This window comes from Camelus dromedarius, chromosome 1 (assembly GCF_036321535.1).
Source record: "Camelus dromedarius isolate mCamDro1 chromosome 1, mCamDro1.pat, whole genome shotgun sequence".
NCBI classification, from domain to species: domain Eukaryota; kingdom Metazoa; phylum Chordata; class Mammalia; order Artiodactyla; family Camelidae; genus Camelus; species Camelus dromedarius.
The window spans coordinates 32,591,257-32,616,869 of NC_087436.1; the positions used below are offsets into that span (position 1 = coordinate 32,591,257).

General features: G+C 37.1%; 1 protein-coding gene across 3 annotated transcripts in view; it reads right to left on the reverse strand.

Moving 5' to 3' along the window:
* INTU (inturned planar cell polarity protein) overlaps window positions 1–13,715 on the reverse strand; it is a 73,240-nt gene extending 59,525 nt beyond the window's left edge. The window contains exon 1 of one of the 3 annotated variants that reach the window (XM_031466402.2): window positions 13,221–13,715. In XM_031466402.2, coding sequence (XP_031322262.1) covers window positions 13,221–13,309 — 89 coding nt within the window. In that variant the 5' untranslated portion in view covers window positions 13,310–13,715. Of the gene's footprint in view, window positions 1–4,914; window positions 5,159–13,220 lie in introns of those variants that run through there. The other 2 variants (XM_010977664.3, XM_031466405.2) reach the window with 2 other exon arrangements.
* Between the last annotated feature and the right edge of the window lie 11,898 nt (window positions 13,716–25,613).

A 25,613-nucleotide genomic window follows, 5' to 3' on the forward strand; every position in this document is an offset into this window, starting at 1 on the left:
TATATTGACACATCATTATCATCCCAAACCCAAAATTTACATTATGGTTTGCTCTGTATACAATCTATGGGTTTGGACAAATGCACCACAATAGTATCATACAGAGTAGTTCCACTGCCCTGACACAATTACCCTAATATTTTAAATTTTGAAATAAAACTCAAAATAGATGAAGGCTCATAAAGCTTCTCAGTACCAGGAAGACAGTTTTCATGTTAAAGAAAACTGTATCTTTCCTAGGTCATCTATACAAAGATTCCATTTCCAAAGAGGTAGAAACATTTACACACTCAGACTTTAGTTTTCTCTTTACCTCCATGGCCCCTCAGAATATAGCTGTCTCCATCCTGAAGATGGAGAAAGTAGTGAAGCCTCTGACAAAGATGAGAAAACGTGTTACTTAGAGACATCTTATACAATGGTACGTTATAACCAAGAGTTCCTCTAATTCTGAATCCCTCAAAACAAGAGAAGACTTGATGAAATTAAAATGTTAACACTTTCAGGCAAGCAAAATAAACTTGTAAAAGGATATTTACATTCTTCTTGGAGAATCTACTACTGTATGCATATATCAAATTGCATGTACAACTTTTATTTATCAATTATATTTCAATATAAGCTGGAAAAAATAGAGGAAATGAAATTCAGTTTGGATTAACCCTCTTTCAAATCAAATAAATACACATCACTTTTAACATCTTTGTCTTCCTGTCAATCCCATGTCATCAACTACATGCTCATGATTTTCCTGTTCCTAAGATTTAAGCAAACATTCTCTCAATCAGCAAAACTCAGAATTGAGTGAGTATTTTTATTCTCATTTTAACATATGAAATGCTCACAGAAATTGTGACACATCTAAGGCCACATGGTTAGCGGGAGGGAAGAATAGAGCGCAGGTTGTCTGACCCTCCCTCTTAATCCAGTACTCATTACACTGCACCAGGATGCCTCTCATAATAATGTGTTGAAAAAATTATTTTGATGTTGCAAATGTGCTAACAGAATCAGTCTCATTTTCAAAAGTTATTTCAGGCTACCTTATAAAGACATTCCATTGTAATTGAAGGGGATTGAATTCTTTGACCAATATAGTCACCAGAGATCAAAAATGAAATATCAGTTGCTAGTTTTTTAATCTCAGCCTTCTCCTGATCACAAGGATGACCTGGTTAAGCACGTGGCTATCTGCTTCATTGTAGTTAGCTTTGTTGGAAATAGGCAAGCATGTGTTTAATTCTATTTCTGATCCGAATTGCCACATTATTTCTTTTTCAAGTAGGTTCTTTTAGAAAAAAATGTTTTAGACCTGTGTTTTAGAAAACAAACTCTGGCAGCTGTATGGAAGAAAGACTGAGGATGGGAGAAATCAGAGGCACCCAGACCAGTGTGGAGGCTACTCTACTGGTGTAAGAGGGAGGCAAGCCCTCTGAGTAAGGCAGTATCCCTGAGAAGGGGGAAACAGTCGGGGGAGTGGACATCAGAAGAGGAAGTCAAGAGGACTGGAGACTTACTATATTTGAAGACCTGAGTAAGAAGAGAGTGATCTCAGAAGAAGAGATGGGCAACACTAGGGGAGAAACAAGGCAGATAATGAATTTTCAAACACACTGAGCTGGGAGTACAGAGAGATGCTAGCAGAGAATTACCATTTCTCATCATAAACCTAGTTATATACTATTTGACTTTTTAATTTGTATAAGTTCATAAAAGAAAATTAAAAGAGAAAAGAAGTCAGGGTTCAGAGCAGGAGAGAAAGGGAAATATACTAAATTGTATATTAATATACTGAATCATGACTTTGAATGAAATATTTTGATTCTTCAAGTAGTACATTTCTACATTGAAACCTCCCAAAAAGACAAATTTTGATATATCTGCACAATGATCTCCTATTCAGAAATAAAAAGGAATGAACTATATATAGGCAATAGCATGAATGAATCTCAAAATAATTATGCTGAGTAAAAGAGGTCAGACAAAAAAGAATCCATACTGATTCGATTTTTTATAAAATTCTAGAAAATACAAACTCATCTGTCATGACAGAAAGCAAGTAAGTGGTTGTAAGGCATGAGTAATATTAGGGAGGAACATGGGGACACTTTGGGATTAGACGGATATGTTTATTATCTTGACAGATGAATACACGGCAACTTAGCAAACTGTACACTTTAAATATGTACAGTTTAGTGTATTTCAATTATACTTCAGTAAAGGTGTTAATAAATTCCTGAAAAAATTTAAAGGACATATTTCCATTTTCCTCTAGTCTTCTAAGAAGGAAGTTCCTTAGCTTCTTACAGCTAAATTCTCTTTAAAAAGTATCCCTTTTTCTCTTCAACAGTCAAGGTTTTAAAGCTAACAACAAAAAAAATCAAAAATCCTAATGGAAAATAATAGAATATATATATATATATAAAACTAAATCACCTTGCTGTACACTCGAAGTTAACACAATATTGTAAATCAACTATACTTCAATTTTAAAAATTATATCTAAGCCATAAGATTGATACTTCTGGCCAACATGAACTAACCGATGTTGCTTCAATGAGTTGCATATTGTAAAGCAAAGCAGAGATGTGGCATTATTGCAAGTAAACGTATGGTTTATGTTATTTCAATATTGAAACTAGTCACTGGTTCCCTCAATCCAACACATGCAGCTTCCTCAGGGATTGCCAATGTGCCAGGTCAAGATGCACTGTAGTAATCTAAAAATTTCCTCTTACATCATGTCTTAAACAAACCTATTGAAAGTACTTCACCACAACGTAGCCTAAAGAAATTTTATCTCAAAAACAATCAACTTATTAATTCTATATTGACAATCACATGCAGCTCAAACTGGTTATCAGTTACAAAGCATGCAAGAAACAATGGTAATTTCCAGAGAAAATATGCAAAAAATTAACCAACTACAACCCTGAAAATTCAGGATACTTTATGTGAACCAACAAGTAAAGTAACTTTCTTAATTACCTCCACGCAGGCAGTGAAAGACTGGGCAATTGATATCTCTTAGTTTTCATGAGAAAGATTAGGTTCACATCCCTATACCTTTGATCTACATGTTCCAGTGTCCTGTCCAAGCTGGGAGGGCTACCACTTGCATTGGTGACTTTGCAGCTCAGGGATGTAAATATCACAAGGAAAGAACAGAACAGAAACCTACTCGGCCAGCTCGGCGAGTCAACGCTCCTGTCTTACAGACCAAGAAGCGACAGTCATAAAACCTGAATCTTGGGAAAACAGAAATATAGAGCAGCAAAACAGTTTACAATAAAGATTTACTGTATTTTTATTATTAGGAAGATAAAGATAATGGAATATGTAGTGATTAGTGAATGACTGACACAGTAAGTTTAATGACCATTTAAAAAAAAACTAGAATATAATATGTATATACATGTATTCTGAATCACAAGATGGTCTGAAAAAACAAGTTTTGTGTTTTTTTTTAAATGGTGGTACTGGGGATTGAACCCAAACCTTGTGCATGCCATGCACAAGTTCTGCCACTGAGCTGTACTCACCCCTGAAATAACAAGTTGTCTAACACAAAGTCCTCAGTTTGCCCCTTTCCTAGTAAACGGGGGTAGCTCATTTATCTTTACCAAAATCAGGGTGCCCCATTTGAAATCAAGTCTCTTAAATTCCTGCACTGACAACACTCAGCTGTGTGACCACAGGGAAATTATAGATTTTTCTGTGGGCTAAGTGTGGGATTCTAAGATATAAAGAAACCAAGAGTCTGAGTCTCACACTGTCTATGCCTCTCAGAGCCTGACCAAAGAAGGTTCCACATAATCCATACTCCCTTCTAGTAGTCTTGCTTGATAGCCATGAATTTTGTAATTACTTTTTAAATGACTACAGTAGAAGACTGTACAAACTATTCAGTATCCTCAAATTTGTACAAGTCTTCCAGAATATAATCTGTCCTCATTAAGCCTCCAGAGTATATTTAAGCAGTCATTAGTGGTGGTTCTCCCCCCGATGCTTTTAAAGACAATTTTACCTATGGGTGAAAATAATTGCCAAGTAACTGATACTCCCAAATATACATTAAATACTTATATCTTTTATTCCTAAATACTCATAAAATGTCATCCTAAAAATGACTATGGCAGTTGCTGATTGATGTTTGGCACCAGGACCATTTCACCACCAGTCATTTCAAGCTACCACTAATTGACTTTTCTAAAAAGTTCTTCATTCATAGCAGTAAGGGATAAATTGCTCCAAAACTGAAGTGTAATTGGGTATTGTGAATCAAATTAATTTTTTCATTATTTTTAAGGATAAGAACGTAGAAAATAACACTTAGATCTTCTGTATTTTAAAATTACATCATGACATAAAACAAGGAAATCATGGGGATGTATAGGAAAATACAACAGAAATACCCCCAAAATGCTGAGAGGTTGTTCTCCATGGTGAGACGAGGACGGATATTCTTTCTTTTATATACCTATTCATTTTTATAACAGGATAAAAAATCACATAATTTAAACAGCTGACTTATAACACGTGGTAGGTTTCTCTTCACTCTAAATACTAACGAGGTTGAAGTCACAAAGATCACGACACCAAAGAAGACGCTGCGATAGAACAGAATTTTATGAACACTGCAACAGATACTCTCTCATATATTACAGAATCCACCACAAAGAAGAGAGCCTCCTCATCTCAGAACCACAAAAAACCTACAGTATCAAAGAATGGCACAGTTATTTCGGCTCCCAATATCACACAACTGAAACGTAGTGCAAACAAACCTCACTTATTAAAGAACCTCAAACACTCAATCTCTACCACGCCAACACTCTCAAGTACCCCCCAGCCCACGTGTACACTCTTGGGACAGAAGGGACGGATTGAATTGTCCCTCTTCGGGAACCTTACTCATAATCGGTACTCGTAGAGGAGTATGAACCCGAGTCGCTGACCCGATCTTCAAGATCACAATCCTCATCTTCTTCTTGTGAAGAAGGGTCTCCAGGGAGCTTCTCTGGGTTCTGACGTGAACCGCATAACGCGGGAGAAGCCATCATCAGGGATGCAGCAGCCACAAGTGGAGTGATTCAAACCTCGCAGCGGCGGCTTACCGGGGCCGCCATGTTGCCTCCGCTCGGGAAGTGGTAGCGGCCACGTGACGACCAATCCTTAGCTGCAATTGGTGGCGGCTCTGGTTGCCAGGGAGACAGGAAAGCGTCCCCGAGAGAACCAAGGTGACTGAAAAGAGCCAATGAACTTAAATTTCTAGGAGAGCGGAATGGAAGTAGCTAAAACTTAACCAGTTACGCACTCCTAAACACACTCCTTTAGAGCAGCGTAATTTATTAACAGGCGGAGTCCCCCTGGGTTTTTTCTTTTTTTTTTTTCTAGCGCTGTGCACTTTGTTTCTACGCGGAACGGCTGTCCAAAACCTTAAATGCGCTCCGCCTGTGTTTCCCTCGAGGTAAATGAAACGACCCTCTACCTCTTCATTCGTGCATAGAATGCATGGTTTTAAGCAATGACTTCTAGGTGTTAATATAAATACGCGCCATTGTTTCTTTGGTTTTCTTATTTCGTAATTGCAAACGTTTTCACAGTTCTCCCAAGCAGATGTCGTAGAGGGATGCTTCAAACTGGTGGCAATATTGTGTAATCAACTGCGCGTTCATTTTCTAACTCAAAATTTTATACTTTGATGAAGTGTTCTCTTTACTTAAGTTGGAAGTGTAAACAGGTAAATTTTACCTGTCAAATGCAAATACCTACATTAAATATTTTTGTAAGTACAAAATAATAGCTAGCATTATTGAGATTTAGCCTTTGCTCTAATTACTTGTTCATATGTATATGAATATATATGAAATAAATATCCCTATACTAAAATAAGGAAACTGAAGCTTAGAGAAGTTACTCATCTTAATGGTCACGTGGCTAGCAGACAACAAAGCCAACCAGGACTCGAACTAAGTCATTAACCACTAGATTATATTTCTTTCTCAGGACCCAGTAATTCAACTATTAGAGATCTTTTCTAAGAAAATAAGGGATGCAAATAAAATTGATAAAATTTGTAAATGTGAAAGCTGAAAGCAATCCAAATGTTCAATAGGGGAAAAGTAATACATCTTTATATATAAAGTATGATGAGTATTATGATGTTAATAGAAATGCTTTCAAAGAGTAATGCATGGGTAAATTGTTCTTATTATAGCAGGTAAAAAAGGTATAATTATTTTGTGATCTCAATGGATGGGTGCTGGGGATTCAACTTAAAACTGTATGGTTAGACAGCAGAGACTGAAAGGCAAATGGTCAATTTATAACGTATAGTGATAGTATTGTGATAAATATAGAGTTCCATTGGAATACCCAAAGGAAAACAAACTAGGGCATGTAGGGCCACAGCAAATTTCTTAGAGGCAGTCTTAATTTGTTATTGTGGGATATTATGTTCCAAACAGAGAGGAGTAGTGGGGGATGAGTGGCCCAGAGCGGTTTATGTATGGAGAACTCAAAAGAACCTGGGCAGTAGCAGTCAAATATTTAAACTTTTAAGCTGCAATTTAGTTTCATTTGTCACATTAAACTATGTATATCTGAATAGTCTAAGTTTTATGGTTTTATTTGTATTAATTTCTTTTTTAATTTCTAAATTTGCTTTTTTATAGTTGTAAACCAGCTATTGAATTTTATTTTACAGTTTATTTGCATTAATTTATAAAGTTGTTTTTATCTTATGTAAGAACTATAAAGCACAAAGTTTCTACCTGTTTATTTAAAATTATAATTTAACAAGTCTGTCATCTCTAGAGATCTGTAAGAGTCTTTCCTGTAATGAGGTCTGCATACCACTCGAATTGGAGAAGAGGGGACTAATTCATAAAGGGATAATGGGCAAAGGAGGTTCTTGAGGTGGCAGGAGGGGATGGCACCCAGGGAACAGATGAAGGGAGATGACCTTGCTCAACACCGCTTCCCTAAAGCTAGTACCCACAGGAGGGTGCAGGTGTAGATGCTGACTTGCTAGTTTCAGTCAGGAAGCTGAGGCAGTAATCCTGTGGTGGTGTATATCTTCTCTGGTAGGTAGAAGGCAACCTTGCCAGCTAAACATGATGTAAGAAGTAATGGGGTCTGAAGCCCCAAAAGAGTGGAGCCAGGAAGGAAGAGAAACAAATATTTCTATCAGTACTGAGGTCCAAGAAAAAAGTATTACAGGGAGGTGGATATAGCTCAGTGGTAGAGCAAGGTCCTGGGTTCAATCCTCAGTACCTCTATTAAAAAAAGTATTACTTTTAAAATCAGAGAAACAATACTATTTTAAAAGGCAGAATCAGTATAATAATTATAATATGTTTCATGTTTAAACATACATACTTAATTCTCATGACAATCTCGAATGTTAAAAATTACCTAAAAATGCACTCTAAAATTAAAAAATGCTTTAGGCACCTCTTTAATAAAGTTAGCCTTTCCTCATTTTAAAAGCACCTTATTGTAAGTAAAATAAAAAAGGACACATTAAATTTTAACAAAATACCACATTTTCTTACTATAAATAACATTTCATTTTTTCTGTAAACATCTAATAATTTTATAACCTGCTCATAAGTCTGAATGTCACCCCATTAAACACAGAATAAAATCCAAACTCTTTCAAAAAAATTTCCAATTCTACTAGCAATTGAACACCAATTAGGAGTTAGAGGCCTTATTTGTTGCTATATATTAATCAAGATAATTAAGTGTGTCCAACTTGCTGATCAAACTATCTTACCTGAGGTGCTTGTTAACCACACAGATTTAGGGCCCTGCCCCACTTCAAGAGGCTCAGAATCTCCAGGGGAAGAGCCTGAATCTCCATTTTGAACAAGTTACCCCAAGTGATCCTTAGGTTAAAGGCAGACTCGGGAAACACTGCCCATAACCTTCCCTCGATTCTATGCTTTATATTTACTGTCCCACTGACCATTTCCCAAGGAGGATGGGACCCACTCCACCTCCTGGTTTTGAGCCTGGCAGACAGACTTCTCCCTGCTCCAGAACCCATGGTGTATAATCTTGAGCTAACACCTCTCCAAGCTTCACTTCTCCTACCTGTAACTTTGGATATGGGTACCTATTTCACAAGACTATTTGGAATTCGATGAGTTAATGCATATAATATACTTAAGATGTAAAGTGTCAAAACAAAAATCAGCTATTCTATAGATCATTTACTCATACAGTTCTTTCACTGTGGAATGCTACTTATCCAAAATACATTTTCCTTTAAGATCCAGTTCAAGTAGTATGTTTTCCAAGAAGCCTTCCCAGACTCTTTTCCTACCTTAGTAAGAATTCCTCTTTCTACCTTCCCCTCATAACACATCCCATAAAGTTCTATTATAATTAATTATCAGTCTGCAGTATCTAAGTTATTTAGGAATGTGTCTATCTTTGCTACCTAGAAGACATGACTTTTTTTTCAATCTTCTATCTTAAACAAGGTTGAACCAGAGCAAGAAATGCCATATAAAAGTATATCTTTTAAGAAATGTCCTTTCACAGCAGATAAGTCTCTGAATTACGTCAACTTAACTAATTTATTTTCATATGTTTAATGAACAAAATTCTTCCTCACCCCTCTCCCCACTCCCAGAGAAAGTTACCCATTTGCTTGATCTTCCTCAAAAGAAGAAATAACAGCAATCATTTTAAATTCTTATTTAAAATTTCAGGGTATGGTATTAGCTAATCAGATTTCTAACTTCATATATCATATTTGTACTAACTAAATTAATATTTAATACTCTTAAATGTATTGGAGAGGATGAAGAAAGGAAAAGAATAAGATGCCATTTTTTCAGGGCCTTTATAAGAGCATCGTCTTTGTTTCATAATTATCAGTTGCAGGAAGACTTAAAAGATTTAGACTGGGGTATATTCTTATTTTCTATTTTCCACTACACAAATGGCCAGCCATCTTCTGAGGCCCAAATAAGTTTAGCTTAATATATACGAGTCATCAGGTCCTTATTTCCATTGATTACCATCTCAATTAGGCAAACAATACAATTCTGACATAAAATACAACAGGTAAGGACATAATTAAATATTTAGTATCTTTAGCAGGTTCAAGAGCTCTTTCCTAAGTAGTAATATAAGCTAGTAATGAGAACTCAATGAAAACAGGGCCACGGGAGGTCACATCCATTAAAAATTTTTAATTGCAAGGTAAAAAATTCATGTAATGGAGTTTTGTTAGGAACTAATTAATATCACCTTAATTGTGAATGTGGTAATAATTCATGCATTATGTGGTAATATTGACAACCCCAATCATTTTTTAAATCATAAATAATTTGGCAGATTGAGCAAAATAGCATTTTGAAAACTCAGCCTTCATAATGTGGAATTTTTCAAATTTGGGATAGACCTATAATATAAAAGAATAACATTTGGGCAATCTTATGTTTGTGGAATTGCATTATGACTGAAAACTCTCTTAAAAAAAAAAAAGAAAACTCTCATTTTCCTACATAAAAATTGAATTACCTGTAAAAATATATGGAATTTACTTGTTCTAAGATTATGCATTCTCCATTTGAACAATAATGGAATACAGATGAGACTCCAGAAGTAAACATAGAAGTAGCCAAAGTAGATGGCACAAAGCTTAAACCCCAAACCCAATTCATTCACTCCTACTTATTCTCATTTTATATTTTCATTTACAAATTCTAACGAATTTGGTGAACTGTTCTCAGATTGGTAGCTGCCAACCAGAAGGAGGGAGGCCTCCTTAAACAGAAATACACAGGCCGCAGAAACGGTTGATGCCTGACAATCTGCTGATGAAGAAAACAGCAGAAACAAAAAGCACACATGAAATTTACAAAAACTGTAGTTTATAAGTGAGTGTTAAGTGCCTTCAGTAGCACCTAAAAAAAAATCACTGTATTGTCAAACTGTACAGTAATTTGATAACGACTATGAAAATGGCTGATACCCCATGCATGCCTCAGTCAGAGGAGCCAGGTTCTCATCCTGATTCTGGCATTAATAACCAAGAGAATATGGGAAATTAATTTCTTCTGAAGACAGCAATTATAATCCCTGCCTACTATGCAATGTTGCCAAGAAACAAATGAGCTAACCTTTGTAATCTAATACCTTACACTTTAAGAAATAGAGCTGTGTATGATATATGCTATATTCTTAAAAGCTTTGATTTTATTATTTATTTTGGTTTTTACTTTTTGAGTTTAAAAGGATATTTTATTCATCAGGAATATTATCTAATGGGGCATATTCTTCCTTCCGAGAGTTCTCCATGTTTGAGTATTTTAAATATGCTAATTTTGCTGTGGACAAAAGTATGAAATTCAGGTCATCAAACATTTTCAGAGACTCAACTTTAGCTCACTTTCTCTGCTGGCTTAGGTAGTGTCAAAACGCCAGCACTCTAGCCTGGACCAGAACCATAGATTAGCCTTGAGGCTTTGGGCAAAAGTCACTTAGCTTAATTTTCTCAGAACATTTAGGAATAGCTATCTTTTTGTGCTTGCTTTTAATTTTTTTAAAACCCCTGTAAACATAATCCTTCCTATTTAACAGAACTTTAGTTTTATAGAGCACTTAAATATCATCTGAAATTCACATCACCACCCTGTGAAGTGGGTATTACCCCTTTATACTACAGAAAGAACAGGAAAATATAGACAAGCAAAATTTTGCAAAGTCCCACAACTATGTACTATGCAACAGAAATAGGACTCCAAGGGAGTGAGTAGTCATGTGCATAAATTTTTTTAAAATCTTTGCAAAATTCTATTGAGTGCTAATATGATTATTTGGGTACTTCTTAAAATCGAGATGACACATATATTTGTTAATTTACTTAAGTAAAAGTAACTGAGAAATGCAATACTGAAGCTTTTCCCTGACTTGGATAACCTACATGTAACTTTTTATTAAAAAGCAGGCAGCTGAATTTTTTTTGCTGTGCTATTTTTATTTTAATATTGACATATTTTGAAGCTAATACTTCATGCAGAGAATAGTTTGCAACTTTGCTTCAATTTTGGTTTGGCTGAAGTATCTTTTTCAAAAGCACAGCAATTTAATGCTTCACATTTTGAAAACCATATTTACAACAGAAGATACACCAGTAAATAAAAAAATACTCAGAAGAGTTATCTTTAAAATAAGATGTAAAAATAAAAGCAGGCTATTTTCTCTTGTTAATACATTTTCTATGGCTCAAGGCTACTGGTCTCTTTAGTGCAATTGTCAAAATTTTGTAGATATCTTATAAGGGATGTTTTAAAGGAAAAACATAAAAAATCTTTAAAACTGATTTAAAAAAATAAGCCATGCACTGGTCTACAGCCTGAGAACTATGATGAGTAGATGAGTGTAATTTAAGGCTATCTGATTTCTCTAATTTCTATTATATTATGTCAGAACAAATCTTTATATACATAAGCAAAAGACATTTGATTAAATATGAACTTGTGTGAAAAATCTATCTTCATTAAGTGCAAGAGAAACCTCTATAGATGTCTCAAAATTTTAAACAAGTGTTTGAAAACATTAAATAGTAAATAACCACTAATAAAGATAATGCATTGCAAAAGCAAAAGCAAAAAGATTTTCTTAAAAACAGAGAATTGTTAGCCATCATACTGACAAAGACACTTGAGTTTCAGATTCCATTGGTTCCTATAGCATGTGGGAGCAGTTATTTGTAATTCAGATAAAGTAGCTTTTCATATACTGAGCAGGTTTATTCCAGAAACACTCCACTACTTACTTCCGAAATAATCACCTTAGCCTTCTTGATGGCTATAGTTTAAATATATTCTTTTGCCCTGGTTCATTTAGACAGGTTTATGCTTAGGATCTGAAACCCTGTAGTGTTAATCAGTTTGGAATTTTTTGGCACTTGACATTTAAAACATGAATAAATTCTGTTGCATCAGGGTTTTAAGCATTTAAAACAAAAACCCTTCCTGACTTTATCAAAGTCATGCTGTGAATGAGTTTCTAGTTAATACTTTGGGGGATTACTCCTGGATTGTAATTTTATCAAATGCAGGGAGAGCTGTCTGGGAATTTAGCAGAATCCCCTTTCAACTGCTCATTTGTTAATGTTTTATTGTATATGGCAGAGGCTCTCTTGAGGGGAGAGGGGAAGGAAACCAACTGTGGAAAATTGCAGGTTTCAGAAAACAGCTTTTAAATCGAAGAGACTCGATTTCTTCCTCTTACAATGTCTTTCTTTTTTACTCACACTTCTAACAGGACAGGATTTTTACAGCTCATATGGTTTTGTACGAAGACTTTAAAGGGTCACTTGAAACGTTTACAGATGAGAGAACTCACATAAGCCTCCCCCTGACAGATATTTGCTAAGAGCCACTTACTCTTTCTCACCACAAACGTATTGAAGAGATACTTTTGATATATTTCTAAAAGAGGTTTTCCCATAATATGTCTTAGGAAAGCCAAGCTGTCCTAGAGTTAAAGCAGCATTAGCTGCCTGGCACTTCAGCCTTCCTCTCTTAACCTTAAAATGGAAAGAGAACTTGTTCTCCATGTGGGTTCTTAACTTCTTTCTCTTCCATAAACCTATCACCGTTACCATGCGAGTTAATATTTGTTAGTCTATTTTAGATAAAGTATAAGGTTGGACAAAGGAAATTAATACATTAGCAGTTTACAGAAAGTTGGGGTTCTCATCCTTCCTAGAGGAACTCAAATTTCTTTTGTGTAGTTATGTGGACGCTTACGCGTGCGTGTGGGGAGGGTGTTTGGGGGGGAGAATTTAGATTTGTTAAAAAGTGGCTGCTTCTAATTCCAGTCACAACCAAAGTCCAAACAAACTCTCAGCTCTTTTTCCTAAAGAGAGTCAAAAGGTGTTTAGAGAACAGTTTTGCTTAATTGTTTTTCGCTTCTTTAGAAAGTGGTGTTTTCTTAAGTGGGGCGGGTAACCCGGTCCCACGCGGGGACAGACTCCCAGCGGCGAGACCCGGCAAATCCCGAGCATCCGATTCTGAAAAGGGTGGAGTGCAGGTCCCAACTCCCCTTCCGCGGCAAGCATCGCACCAAGGCGAATCCCAAAAGAGACTCGTCCTTCAAGACCCCGGAAAGAAAGGTTGCCCCTCCCCTCGCCATCGTCCTCGGGAACGGAGGGCGGTCTTACCCTGAGCCCCCGGCCCAGCACTGACCTGTGTAAGAGGACGCGCTGCACAGAGTCCAGATCCTCCAGGTTCCGGGGGGCAGGTTTGGGGATGCTGGACCTGCCCACCTGAAACATGCCCACTTGAGACTCGCTGCAGAGGCGTACAATAGGTAACAAGCGCGGGAGACCGCGAGGTCTCACCCCCGGCGCTCGCGGCGCCGTCCGCTTCGAGCACGGCTCGAGTCGCCCCCGGGAAACCGAGAGCTGGAGGAAAAGGCTGCCCGTTTCCGTCGCGCAAAAACCTGGGACTGAAGGGCGGCAGTGTCAGCCACGGCTCTTCCTTTCCTTCACCCTCCGGCTAAGCCGTGCGGATCTTGGAGCCCTGCGGCTGGCGGCGCGGCCACCTTGGCGCCGGAGGACCCGGGCAGGTTGGCGGTCTGTCGGCCGCCACCCTGCCGGGGCGGGCCAAGTCCGGAGTGCCCCTCTTCCACGTCTGGGGCCCCTCGCCTCTCTAAGTTGTCCGAGCACCCAGGACAGGAGGATCCCTGGCGTCCGGGGCTTGCCGTCGAGCGCCTCCAGCCGGGCCGCCCGGAGCTGCGCTCTTTCGCCGCCTAGTGCTCTTCACGAGGGACGCTGGTGTCCGGGCACCACCCCCAGCAGAGGAAGTCACCACCTGCAGCTTGGCGGGCCACGAACATCTGTGGCCTGGGGGAGGCACTGAAGGGGCTCCAAAGCCCCAGCTGCTCCCGGGCAGGCCGAAAACTGAGTAAGAGAGGTGAGCTGGGTGCCCATTATCAGTGGGAGTTTAAATTCTGACTAAAGAAGCCGTTTACATTCACCTATCCAGGTAAACATATACTTGATTACCTGCTGTGTGCCAAGCTGAATATCAGTCTTTGGAGATAAAACGATAAATAAAAAGTGGTGGCTGACCTGCCAAGTGTGGACCCTTTATTCTCTTTTGGGGCTCTGTTTGCTTTAAAAATATACTTGAAGCTAGACTATAACACAGGAGAAAATCTAGATGACCTTGGGTATGGTGATGACTTTTATTTTTGTCTTAGTTTTTTATTGTGGTAAAATTCGTGAACATAAAGTTCACCATTTTAACCTTTTTAAAGGATGATGACCTTTTAAATAGGACACCAAAAAGCACAATGTATGAGAGAAATAATTGATAAACTGGACTTCACTAAAATAAAAACTCCTCTGCAAAGATGGTGTCAAGATAATAAGAAAACAAGCCACAGACTCGGGGGAAATATTTGCAAAAGGTAACCAAAAAAATATACGAAGAACTCCTGAAAGTCAACAGTAAGAAAAGGAACGGCTTGATTTTTCAAAATGGGCAAAAGACCTGAACACCTCACTGAAGAAGATATACAGATAGCAAACAAGATATGAAAAGATGCTCCATATCATAATTCATTAGGGAATTGCAAATTAACACAACAATGAGATTTCACTACACACCTGTTAGACGGGATCAGGAGGGTTTAGGATGGTATGGCCGTAGACTACACACCTATTGGAATGGCTGAAATCCAAAACACTGGCAACACCATGCTGCTGAGGATGTGGAGCAACAGGAGTGCTTACTCATCACTGGTGGGAATACAAAATGGTAAAGCCACTTTGGAAAAGAGTTGTGCAGTTTTGTACAAAATTAAACAGACTTTTACCATAAAATCCAGCAATCATGTTCTGTGGTATTTACCAAATGAGTTGAAACTTATGTTCACACGAAAGCCTGCACAAGGATGTCTATAGAAGTTTTTTTCATAATTGCCAAATCCGGGAAGCAACCAAGATGTCCTTCAGTAGGTGAATGGATAAATAAATCCAGACAATGGAATATTATTTAGTGCTAAAAACAAATGAGCTGTCCGTGAAAAGACATGGAGGAAACAAGTGAAAGAAGCCAATCTGAAAAGGCAACACATTTTGTAATTCCAACTACATGGCACTCTGGAAAAGGCAACACTATGGAGACAGTAAAAAGATTGGTGATTGCTTGAGGAGGGAATGAAGAGGCAGAGCATAGAGGATTTTTAGAGCAGTGAAAAGTATTCTGTACGATACTATAATGGTGGATAAATAGAGAAGAGACTGGAAAGTGTAGTTTGAGTTATAAGGTACTACTGATTATATATTACAGGTATATTATAAACAGTAATGGATTAATTTTAAGATGTAGGGTTATTATATGGGACTTGACTATTCATTGTAGGATTTTCTAATGACATTACCTGTATAACTTTTCTCTTGACTCAGTTTCTTGAACCCTGGCTGCCAGTGGCCTGGGAGCCAAGTGGATGAAGCAGGTGAATAAGGAGGATCTCATCTCTGCCCTACACTCTGCCTGGTGTCCTTGAGTCCAAAAGTTTCAAGAATCTGAAAATGTTCAATTCTTTTGATTCAGAAATTAACCCCAAGGAAATGATAAAAAAGTTAAGATCATGATGTTCATCACAGTATGTTGTCATAGCAAGTATTTAAGAAGTATAAATATCCAAAGTTAATGTAATGCTTAAGTTGGTTCAAGTCCATTCATACAGTGAACTAACATGTATTTATTAAAAGGAAATTTAAATAGAATGCTTAACAGCTTTCAGCTAGGAAATTGATTGGATGAATATTCACCGAATCTTAAAAATGATTGCATCTGGAAGTAAAATTGAGTGATTTTAATTTTCCTCCTTTATGCTTTTCTGTATTTTTTCAAAATGTAAAATAACAAGTATATACTTTTAGAATCAGGATATATTCAAAGTTAAGTATGTAAAAAGAATAATTTGAAGTTGGCATTCTGCATACGAAATTCTTCAATTATCATCTATTTTAGATTTCCATTCTCAGATATACATAAATGGTTTTGCAGCCTTTTGTATCATTTAAGGATACATGGGTATCCTGCTTTTTAAAGAAAGCCCATTATAAGTCTTTTGTATACAGAAGTTATTTTATAACTATTTAAGGTAATTACTACTTTAAGTTTTTGCCATTTATCTTTTGTTTGAAAGGATTAGATAATGTTTCCTTCTGACTTTAAATTTTGTGAAAAGTCCATAGTATTGTAGATCACTATTCAATTATGTTTTCATAATTCTGGATTTTACATGTGTCATATATTCTTAAAGTGAGATATATCTATAGCTACTTGTTTGCCCTTGAAAGCAAAAACCTTTCTCTGGCTGATAGCAGAAGAGGAAGTTAGAGAGATGTGCATGAGAAGAACTGTTGAGGACATCACTGATTTGGAGATGGAGAGGGCTGTGGGAGAAGAGCCTCTAAAACCAGAAAGTGGTCCATCACTGACAGCCTGCAAGGAAATGGATAACTCAGTCCTACAACTGTAAAAAACTAAATTTTGCCAACAACCTGAATGAGCTCAGGAGAGGTTGTTCACAGACCCTTCAGGTAATATATCAGCCCAGCTGAAACATGGATTTTTACCTTGTGAGATCCTAAGCAGAGAATCTAGTCGAGCCCTCCTGGATTTGTGACCTATAGTATGGTCGAGCTAATAAGTGGGGGTTATTTAAGGCCACTAAGTTTGTGGGAATTTTCCATACAGGACTGTTTGCATAATAGAAAACTAATACAGAGTGTTTTCAAGGTTGGTTATGGGAAATTGTTTATGGAACCAGTTGGTCTTGTGGGTGGGAATCTCTCTTGGCAGCTCTAATGCAGGCATGGTTTCCAAGACACCACACTCTTCTGGCCCTAAAGCCATATTACATTGTCTGGTGCCTCTTCCTTCTCACAAACTCTATCAAGATTGGCACTTCCACCCCCAGGCACATAATAACTGCCTTCAAATGTCTAAAAGGCCATCATGTGGAACAGAGATTGTTTTATCCAGTACAGTTTCTGAGGTTAGAATTAGGACAAGTAGACTTTTTTATATGAAGGAAGATTTATACTTTATATTGAAGGTTGGGTGCCTTGGGAAACTGAATCTGAGATGGAAATTTCTATGTAGGAGGTTTATCGGAAAGTGCTGTTGGGATCAACAAGTGTGGGGAGAGTGAAGGAAGCAGGATTGGGCAGAGAAAAAGCTGAAATGTAATGCAGTCTCAGCAAAGGCCTCTTCCAATCCCATGGGCTTGACATGGGATGATCTGCAGAGTTGTCCTGAGTTGAGGCAAGAGGGACAGGCCTTTGTATCCTCTTATCAGTTCAACCTAGAAAAGAGGTGTGGCAAAGTGACTCTCTTTAGCCGAGGACAGTTTCTGGACTCAACTGAAAGCCTCCACTGTCAATATTCCTAGCAGGATTGGGAAGGGATGCCTCCCTCCTAAAAGGGACAGGGAGGGTGCAGAGAGAAGAGGGATTGGAGTGGTGGATCACAGCACTTAATACAATATAAAAGAAGACTTACTAGTGTGACAACACTCTCCATCATAGGAGGAATTTATCAACAGAGGTTTCAGGATTCCTGCCAAGGATATTGCACAGTGGAATCCAGTACTGAACAGAGAAATGAAGTGGAATGTGAGTGTTTGGAGAATTTCCAAAAACCTTTTCCTTCTCTAACATTTCCAGTTGCTTCATCTGTTCATGCCAGCATTGCTCTACCCTTGCAGACGTAAAGTGGTGACCATTTGTGGACTCTCTGCCTTAGGAAAAAGACAACATGGGTGAAAGCATGAGTGGAGTCTTAATAATTGTCTGCCCTTAACACATCAGACATAATTTTGTCCTTCTACCTCCCAGGACAATACATATATAGGCTGTCTAGATTTTAAAAATTATAGAAGTATCTTGATCTAGTCTTTACTCTCCACCTAGAGAGATAAGCTTTCTTCAGTTTTCTTTCAGTTTCTCATCATTTAGGAGGGGATGTTTAGCATAAAGATAGACTGAAGTTACTATCAACAATCTGGAGAGCTTTGTTTGTTGAGTAAGCTGCTCCTTTATGAAGAATTTGAGGATCCATCATTGCCCTAGAAAATGGAGCCAAAAATAGACCTTAAACGGCCTTGACCATAAGACACCAGAACGATGGGATCCCTAGCAGGGGCAGGTTGGAATAAATGCAAGGTGGGAGGGAAGGCTGAGAAGATTAAGGAAGAGAAATAGGACTTCTGAGTCTACACTAGCCTATGTAATGTAGATGGTAAATAAATGTTTCATACTGGCTGGATTCTAAGTATGTTCATGATTGAATTCTGGTAAGATTGTGTTCTTTCTACTAATGATCTATACCTGTTTGTATGCTCTTCCAGACACTGAGGGGGTGCAATGGCAAGGTTATAACAATTTAGCATTCCTGACTTTTTATCATGCATATCATTTATCGTAATAACAATTTAATGAGTACTCTTAAATGCATACTATTGTGTTATCATTAAAAAAATGCTTTTAAAGCCCTCTATCACTTGGTTCCTGTTCTGTTGTCCTAACCAGTGGGGACATCTTGTTTGATCTTCAACTTACCGTAAAACTAGGGATCCTGGTCACTTTATTAGGAATTGGCTGTCAGCTCTGACCCACCTGGCTCTGCCCTGTCTCAGAATGTTCCCACTTCTGTCCCATTGGCACTTAACAGGGGCATCTATACCCCAATGATCTGATGTCCTATTGATACACTCTTGTCATTTCCCAGGTCACTTAACCTACACTCAGGCTTTTTCATCCTACATTTAATAAATGTGTGAAGTGATGGATAGATAGATAGATAGATAGATAGATAGATAGATAGATAGATAGATAGATAGATAGATAGATAGATAGATAGATAGATAGATAGGAAGGAAGAAAGAAAGAAAGAAAGAGACAAAGAAAGAGAGATAGGCAGATAGGTGGATGAAGTTTTATTTGCCTGGATCCAAGTCCTTTATGTATGTAAATCCTTAGTCCAAATAGGTGGGAAGGGTTCTATTTTCCACCAACTCCTTTCCTTGGCTCCCTTCTTTGGGAGCTTGGATTAATTAAGTGGCATAGAGACCACTGGTAACAACCCTAACTTTTTGAGGTGGAAGATACAACTCAGTCAGAATACAGGAACATGTTATAAACACTCTTGGGTCCTGTGTGATTGTGTGAGCTGCTGGTAGTGCTGCTGTTTCATCATGGACTGCACCACCCTTCATTGAACCTTTCAGGGCATCACACAGATGAAAGTGAGGTGAACCATAGAATGTGCAGAATAGACAGAAGTGCTACAAAATACCTATGCCTTTGTTCAGTATCTTTTAGTCTCTCATGGTTCAAATATAAATAATGGAACAGAGAAGTGGTAAAAAAAAAAACATAAAAAATAATGATGATGTAGCCACATAAATGAGAATTAAGGAAATTAGATGAAACCTAACAGGAAATAAGGCAATGGCTGCACAGAGTGTCAGTCTTCTGATCTCAGTGGACCACATGGAATTTAGAACGCTTAAGCAGATGTTTTCCATGAGGGGAAGACAGCACAATTTATTTAAGGTTATTACATCTGACTCATATTTATTTGGGGGGATATATATGAATGAGGGCATACAGAAATGGTACATAATCTGTTTTATCATTCAAAAAGCCTTTCATGAAATTTCCCATTGTTACAATGGGACAAAGTGATGAGAGGGACAGACTATTTAAAAGGTATAAAGAATAGTATAGAAAGAATAGAAACATAAAACAAAAAGTCTCTGGGAAGATAACTGTGAACAGTATGGGCCTCCAAGACCAAAGCTACGGCTAGACAAGTTTAGCAACTTATAAATAATGGAAAGCAGGCATGGACAATGACATCTTTATATTTGAAGCTATCACTTGTTGCTAAACTATTTTGGGAGTTCTAATTACTTTGGGATAAACTATAAGAAGATCTTGATAATTATATGAATAGATAAAAATAAAGCATATTTAATTTTAGTGGTAGAAAACACATGGGAAACTGATCCAAATTAGATTTATCTACAAGTATCAGTTACACATAGAGCCAGGAGAGGGACCTGAGTCAATTAAGATATAATCTCAATGTGTATAGTCTAGAAATTCAAGATTTTAAACAAAATGTTGATATTGGATACAAAATTCAGCTACTATCAACATTAGGTCAAAGACATGGTGCTCTCATAGCAGCATTCCAAGCACAGTTTTTGATGATACTCTATATTAAGATTATAAGGAAACCAACAAATGTTTCCAAAGAAGCACTTTATATGATAGTAAACATGGTGGGTTCAAAGTCTATAAGGATTACAGTTTGTAAAGAATGGCCAGGGAATGTGATCTATTATTTCTCGATTTTTTTTAATTCTGAAAAATCTCAAACCTACAGAGAAGTCGGAAGACCAGTACAATGAACACTTATATGCCCTTCACTTAAAATTAATCAGTTAGCATTTTTCTACATTCATACTCTGTTTTTCCAAGTCATTTGAAAATAATTTGCAGATGCATGTTGCTTTATTCTTAATATTTTAGGACATTTAAAAATACAACCACAATACCATTATCCTTAATCTTACTGATACATCAGTATTACCTAGTAAATGGCCCATATTTTCAAATTTTCAAATTGTTCAATAATATTTTAATAGCTTTGTAAGGAAAAAAACAAGAGCCAACCAACAATTATTTGTTGCATTTAGCTATCATGTCTCTTTAATTTTTTATCTTGAACATACTACCAGTCTTTTTTTGGGGCAGTTGAAGGGCTTGACTTGACATTCATGGAGAGTTCAAGTCAGTTGTTTTGTAGAATGGTCTACATTTGGATTTATCTCACAGTTTCCTCATGACTGAATTCAGATTGAACATTGTGACACGAATACTACATATATGCTGTTGCTTTCAGTGCACGACATAATGTCAGTTTGCCTCATCATTGATGACATATAGCTTAACCACTTGGTTAAGGTAGAGCTTGTCAGGGCTTTCTCCACTGTGAAAGTAACTCTTTCCATTTATAATCAATAAACAATTTTTGGATTGATGTAAAGGTTGTATTACCTAACAACTTTTTAACCAAGAGTTTTGGTATTCATAGATGATCCATATTTATTTTCTCATTCTTTCACTGCTTCTTCACTTATTAGCTGGCATTCTTTTGTAAAGACAAGGCCCCTCTACCACCTTTTTAAAGGATTACTGTGGTCTTGTGGATTCTTTTTATACTTAATGTGTTATAGTCCATTCCATAATTATTCTTTTTTTGATGTTAAAATTGTTCTGGCTCTTCTGAATGTCTTCATCAATTTTTAAGGATTCCCTTGCTTTCTGAGACAGTAAGATATTCCAGACTCATGTGTACCTTCCCTGCTCCAAATTTATAATCAGCCATTTATCAAAGGAGATTTTTTTTTTAAGTGGGGAATGGTATTTAGACACTTAGATCTAGGTGCTGATTCTCTCATGCTTCTGTACATCGTATGAGTGACCCAGTAACTGCCCTTTGTTCTGGACTGTCTTTTCAAGGATGTTTGTATAGTGAACAGCCTTAGAAGATAGAGATAATGTCTCCCTCTGGACCCAAGGACAGGTTTGTTTACCATCTGGTGTAATAATGTCTCCCTCTGGGCAAATGTCAGCTTTCCCACTCTGCAAGATTTAGACTCCCTAAGTTCAGGGTCCTTCTGTAACAGAACCCATGGCACATCCAGACATCACCTGGCCCTTTTAATGTTGCCCTTGATCACTGGGTTGAGGAGCTGGCACAAACAATGATACTCTGGTCACTGATATTTCTGTGAGTAATAAACTTCTTTGTTGCTGATTTGGGAGTTCCTTGTGTTCTGCTAGCATTCATGAAACTGGCAGGCTAGGTTGTTAGACTGCAAGCCAGATAAAATCTCAGACCCTGTACAGTTTTTGACACTGGGAAGTAGGTGTGTTCACCGATACTAGTGTGTCATTGCTTCTATGTCCTTCCAATAGAGAGAACTAGAAAATATATTTCTTAAAAAACATGGGTTGATATACTAATATCTCCTATTCCAAAACAATGCCCCAGAGTTCTTCCTCTCCTTTCCCTTCTCCATGTTACATCTCTCTTCTTCCAAAATAGCAATATATTCATTCTTTTGCTTGCTCCTATAATTCATATAAATTTTCACTAGAATTATTATGCTAAGTCCACTATCAAAGCCAAGTCTTGTAATTAAAGTTCAATATTTGTTTGCAGTTCTTTTTCCCTTAGAGTATGTCAGATTACAGTACTTTAAAGATACTTTAATTAATTCTCTTTTTCTGTGATTATACAATCAGTTCTATATACAGTTAGGTCCATTTGTTTTATTAAAATTGAACTTTGGAGCTACGTAATACTCAGTTATGTGGATGTTCAATCATTTATTTAACACGGCTTCTATGGATGGTCATTTAGACTGTTCTTCATATTTTGCTACTACCAGTAACGTCACATTGTATAAACTTCTGTTTCTAGGTGTATCTTCAGGGTAAATTCCTGGAAGTGAGAATGGTGGAACAAAGAGTAAATGCATGTACAGATATTGCCAGTCTCCACTGAGTGGATTATACCAGTTTGTACTACCAACTGCCAGGAATGTTTGAGAATGCTTGTTTCTCTGTAGCTTCAAGTGTGTAGTGAAAAGCTCCTGAGTTTTTGTCCATATAAGAGGTAAAATGTGGCATCAATATTTTGCATTTCTCTTATTATAAATGAAATTATTCATCTTTTCATGTGTTTAAGACTATTTATCTTTTTTTTAAAACTGTCTGCTCCTGTCTTCCCATTTTTTCTATTAAGGTTTTAGTCTCTTTTATCTCCCTCTTAATTTTTTTTAATTTTATTTTGGGGGAGGTAATTAGTTTTATTTATTTACTTAATTTTAATGAAACTACTGGGGATTGAACCCAGAACCTCGTACATGCTAGGCACTGAACTATGCCCTCCCCTCTCCCTGTTAATTTTTGAAAAAAGTTTTTTCCCTTACAGTTTTATATTGAGGTATAGTCAACATATGATAAACTGCACACATTTAAAATATACAGTCTTTGGGCTTTAACATATATAATGACATACTGCTACCCTCAAGGCTTCCTTGCATCTTCTGTAATCCATCTCTTTTTCCTCCCTCACTCCCACCCCTAGGCAAGCACCGATCTCCTTTCCGTCATTACAGATTCGTATTCTACCAGATTTTCCCATTTATTTTGACGTTTCTCCACTTTGGCTGGAAGGAAATAAACTATTCCCAGTGCTGTGTAAACTCCGAGGTTTGTTCCATCTACTCCTTTCCAGTGGTTCTTTCTCTGGCCTCAGGAGGCTTCTTCACATGAATGTTGTTACCACTGCTTAGTTGAAGACTCAAGAGGAATCTCTGGAGTTCTCTAGCTCACAGCCCTTTCCTCTCCAAGCATCTTTCTCCTCTCTGGTACTCTGCCCCACCATAGCCTCCCCAAACTCTAACTTGGTCTCCTTAACCCAATGGAGACAGCCTGGCTTTATTTGTGTTCTTCCTCCCTTTGCTGTGGCCTGGAAACTCTCTCTGGGCAGTAAGCTGAGGCCATCAAAGGCACGAATTCACTTGTTTTGCTTCTCTCAGAGATCATGCCATGCGGCCTGTGATCCAGTGTCTGGAAACGATTCTTTTATGTGTTTTGTGTGGTTTTTCAGTTGTGTAAGATAGGAGATTAGTCTCTGCTACTCCATTATGGCCATGGTCCCCATGATGGGGACTTTTTTCCCTTTAGTTTTTATGACTATTTTACATGTTAGAATAGCCCTTTACATGTGATATCTGTTCAAATATTTTCTAGTTTATCATTTATCCTTTGTGCTAATGGTCTTTTTTATTCATACAAAAGATTTTTCTCTTTATGCAATTTTTTTTTAACAATTTCATTCCTTGCAACTGGATTTCAAGTCATTTTGGGAAAGCTTTCCCCATGCTTAGATTATAAAGGAATTTACCTATATTTTCTTATTACTTGTATGGTTTCTCTCTATCTTTGTACATTTGATTGGTCCTTCATCCATTTGGACTTTTACTCTGGTGTATGGTGAGGAGTGTGGATCTAATTTTATCTTCTTCCAAATGATTATCCAGGACCCCATTTATTAAAAATCTTATCCTTTCCATCTAGTGTTTGACGTGTCTAGTGTTTCTCATCTAGTGTTTTGAAATGCCACCTTTGTTAGAGTAACAAAGTAATTACCATGTGTACTTGGGTCTATTTCTGGAATTTCTGTTCTGTTCCACTGGTCTTGCTGTCACTAGCACCATTTTCTTTTCATTCTAGAGTTTCTACTATATTTCAATTTCTGGTAGGGCCATTCTTTCCTTAGTTCTCAGGGTTTCCTAGCTATTCTTGCATGTTTATTTTCCATATGAGCTTTAGCATCAAATATCCTAGTGCTAAAAAGTGAAAGAAAACTTTGGGCATTTTTATTGGGCTCACACTACATTTATATATTAACTTGGGGAGAACCGGTATGTTTATTATGTTGAATCATCTTATTTATCTTATCCAATAGAAGAATAGGTCTTTCTATTAGTTCAGGTCTATTTTTTATGTTCTTTAGGAGTGTTTAAAAGTTTTCCTTATATAAGTTTATTCCTAGATATTTATATATATATATTTATATATATATATTTATAAATATATATAAAATATATAAATATATTTTTAATTGCGTTTATAACTGGAGTTTCCCATCGCATTAAGGCTTGAAAAGGCTTCAGCAAAAATTTACACTCATTCCTGGTCTTCCTACCTCTAAAATAAATAGATATGATTTTACACATTTCAGTCTTAAAGCCACCATCTTACTTAAAGAGAAATACCAGAGTGATTCCCACAAGACCTGGAACAAAGCAAGGATGCTATTTTAATTGGCTACTGTTTGACTATATAAAGGCTACTGATTTTTCTATGTTAACTTTATATCCTGCTATATTATTGAATACCTTTATTGTTTGGATTAGCTTTATTAGTGATTCTCCTGGGCTAGCAGGTATACTATCATATTATCTGCATATATAAATTGTCTTTCTTTTTTTTTTTCTGAGTAGTAAGTCTGCTTGTTTTCTATTGCCTAACTTTTATTGCAATACAATGTTAAATGGTAGTGGAGATTGTGGGCATCCTTGTTCTGTTGCCGGTCTGTGTGGGAATGCCTTTAAATGTTGCTTTGCTCAATAAGGTGCTGGTTTTAAGACTGAGTTATGCAAAATCATACTATATTTATCTGTGGGGGGTGGGGTGGGGTATATTAGTTTGTTAGGGCTCTCATAACAAAATACCACAGACTGGATGGCTTAAACAACAGAAATTAATTTTCTCACACTAGAAGTCTGAGAGCAAGATGTTGGCAGGTGTGGCATCTTTTGAGGCCTTTCTCCTTGGCTTGTAGAAGGCCGCCTTCTCCCTGTGTCCTCACAAGGTCGTTCTCCTTTCTATGTGTCTGTGTCCTCATCTCCTCTTTCATATAAGAACACTCTCCCCTCTTTACAGATACCAACTACTATATATAAAA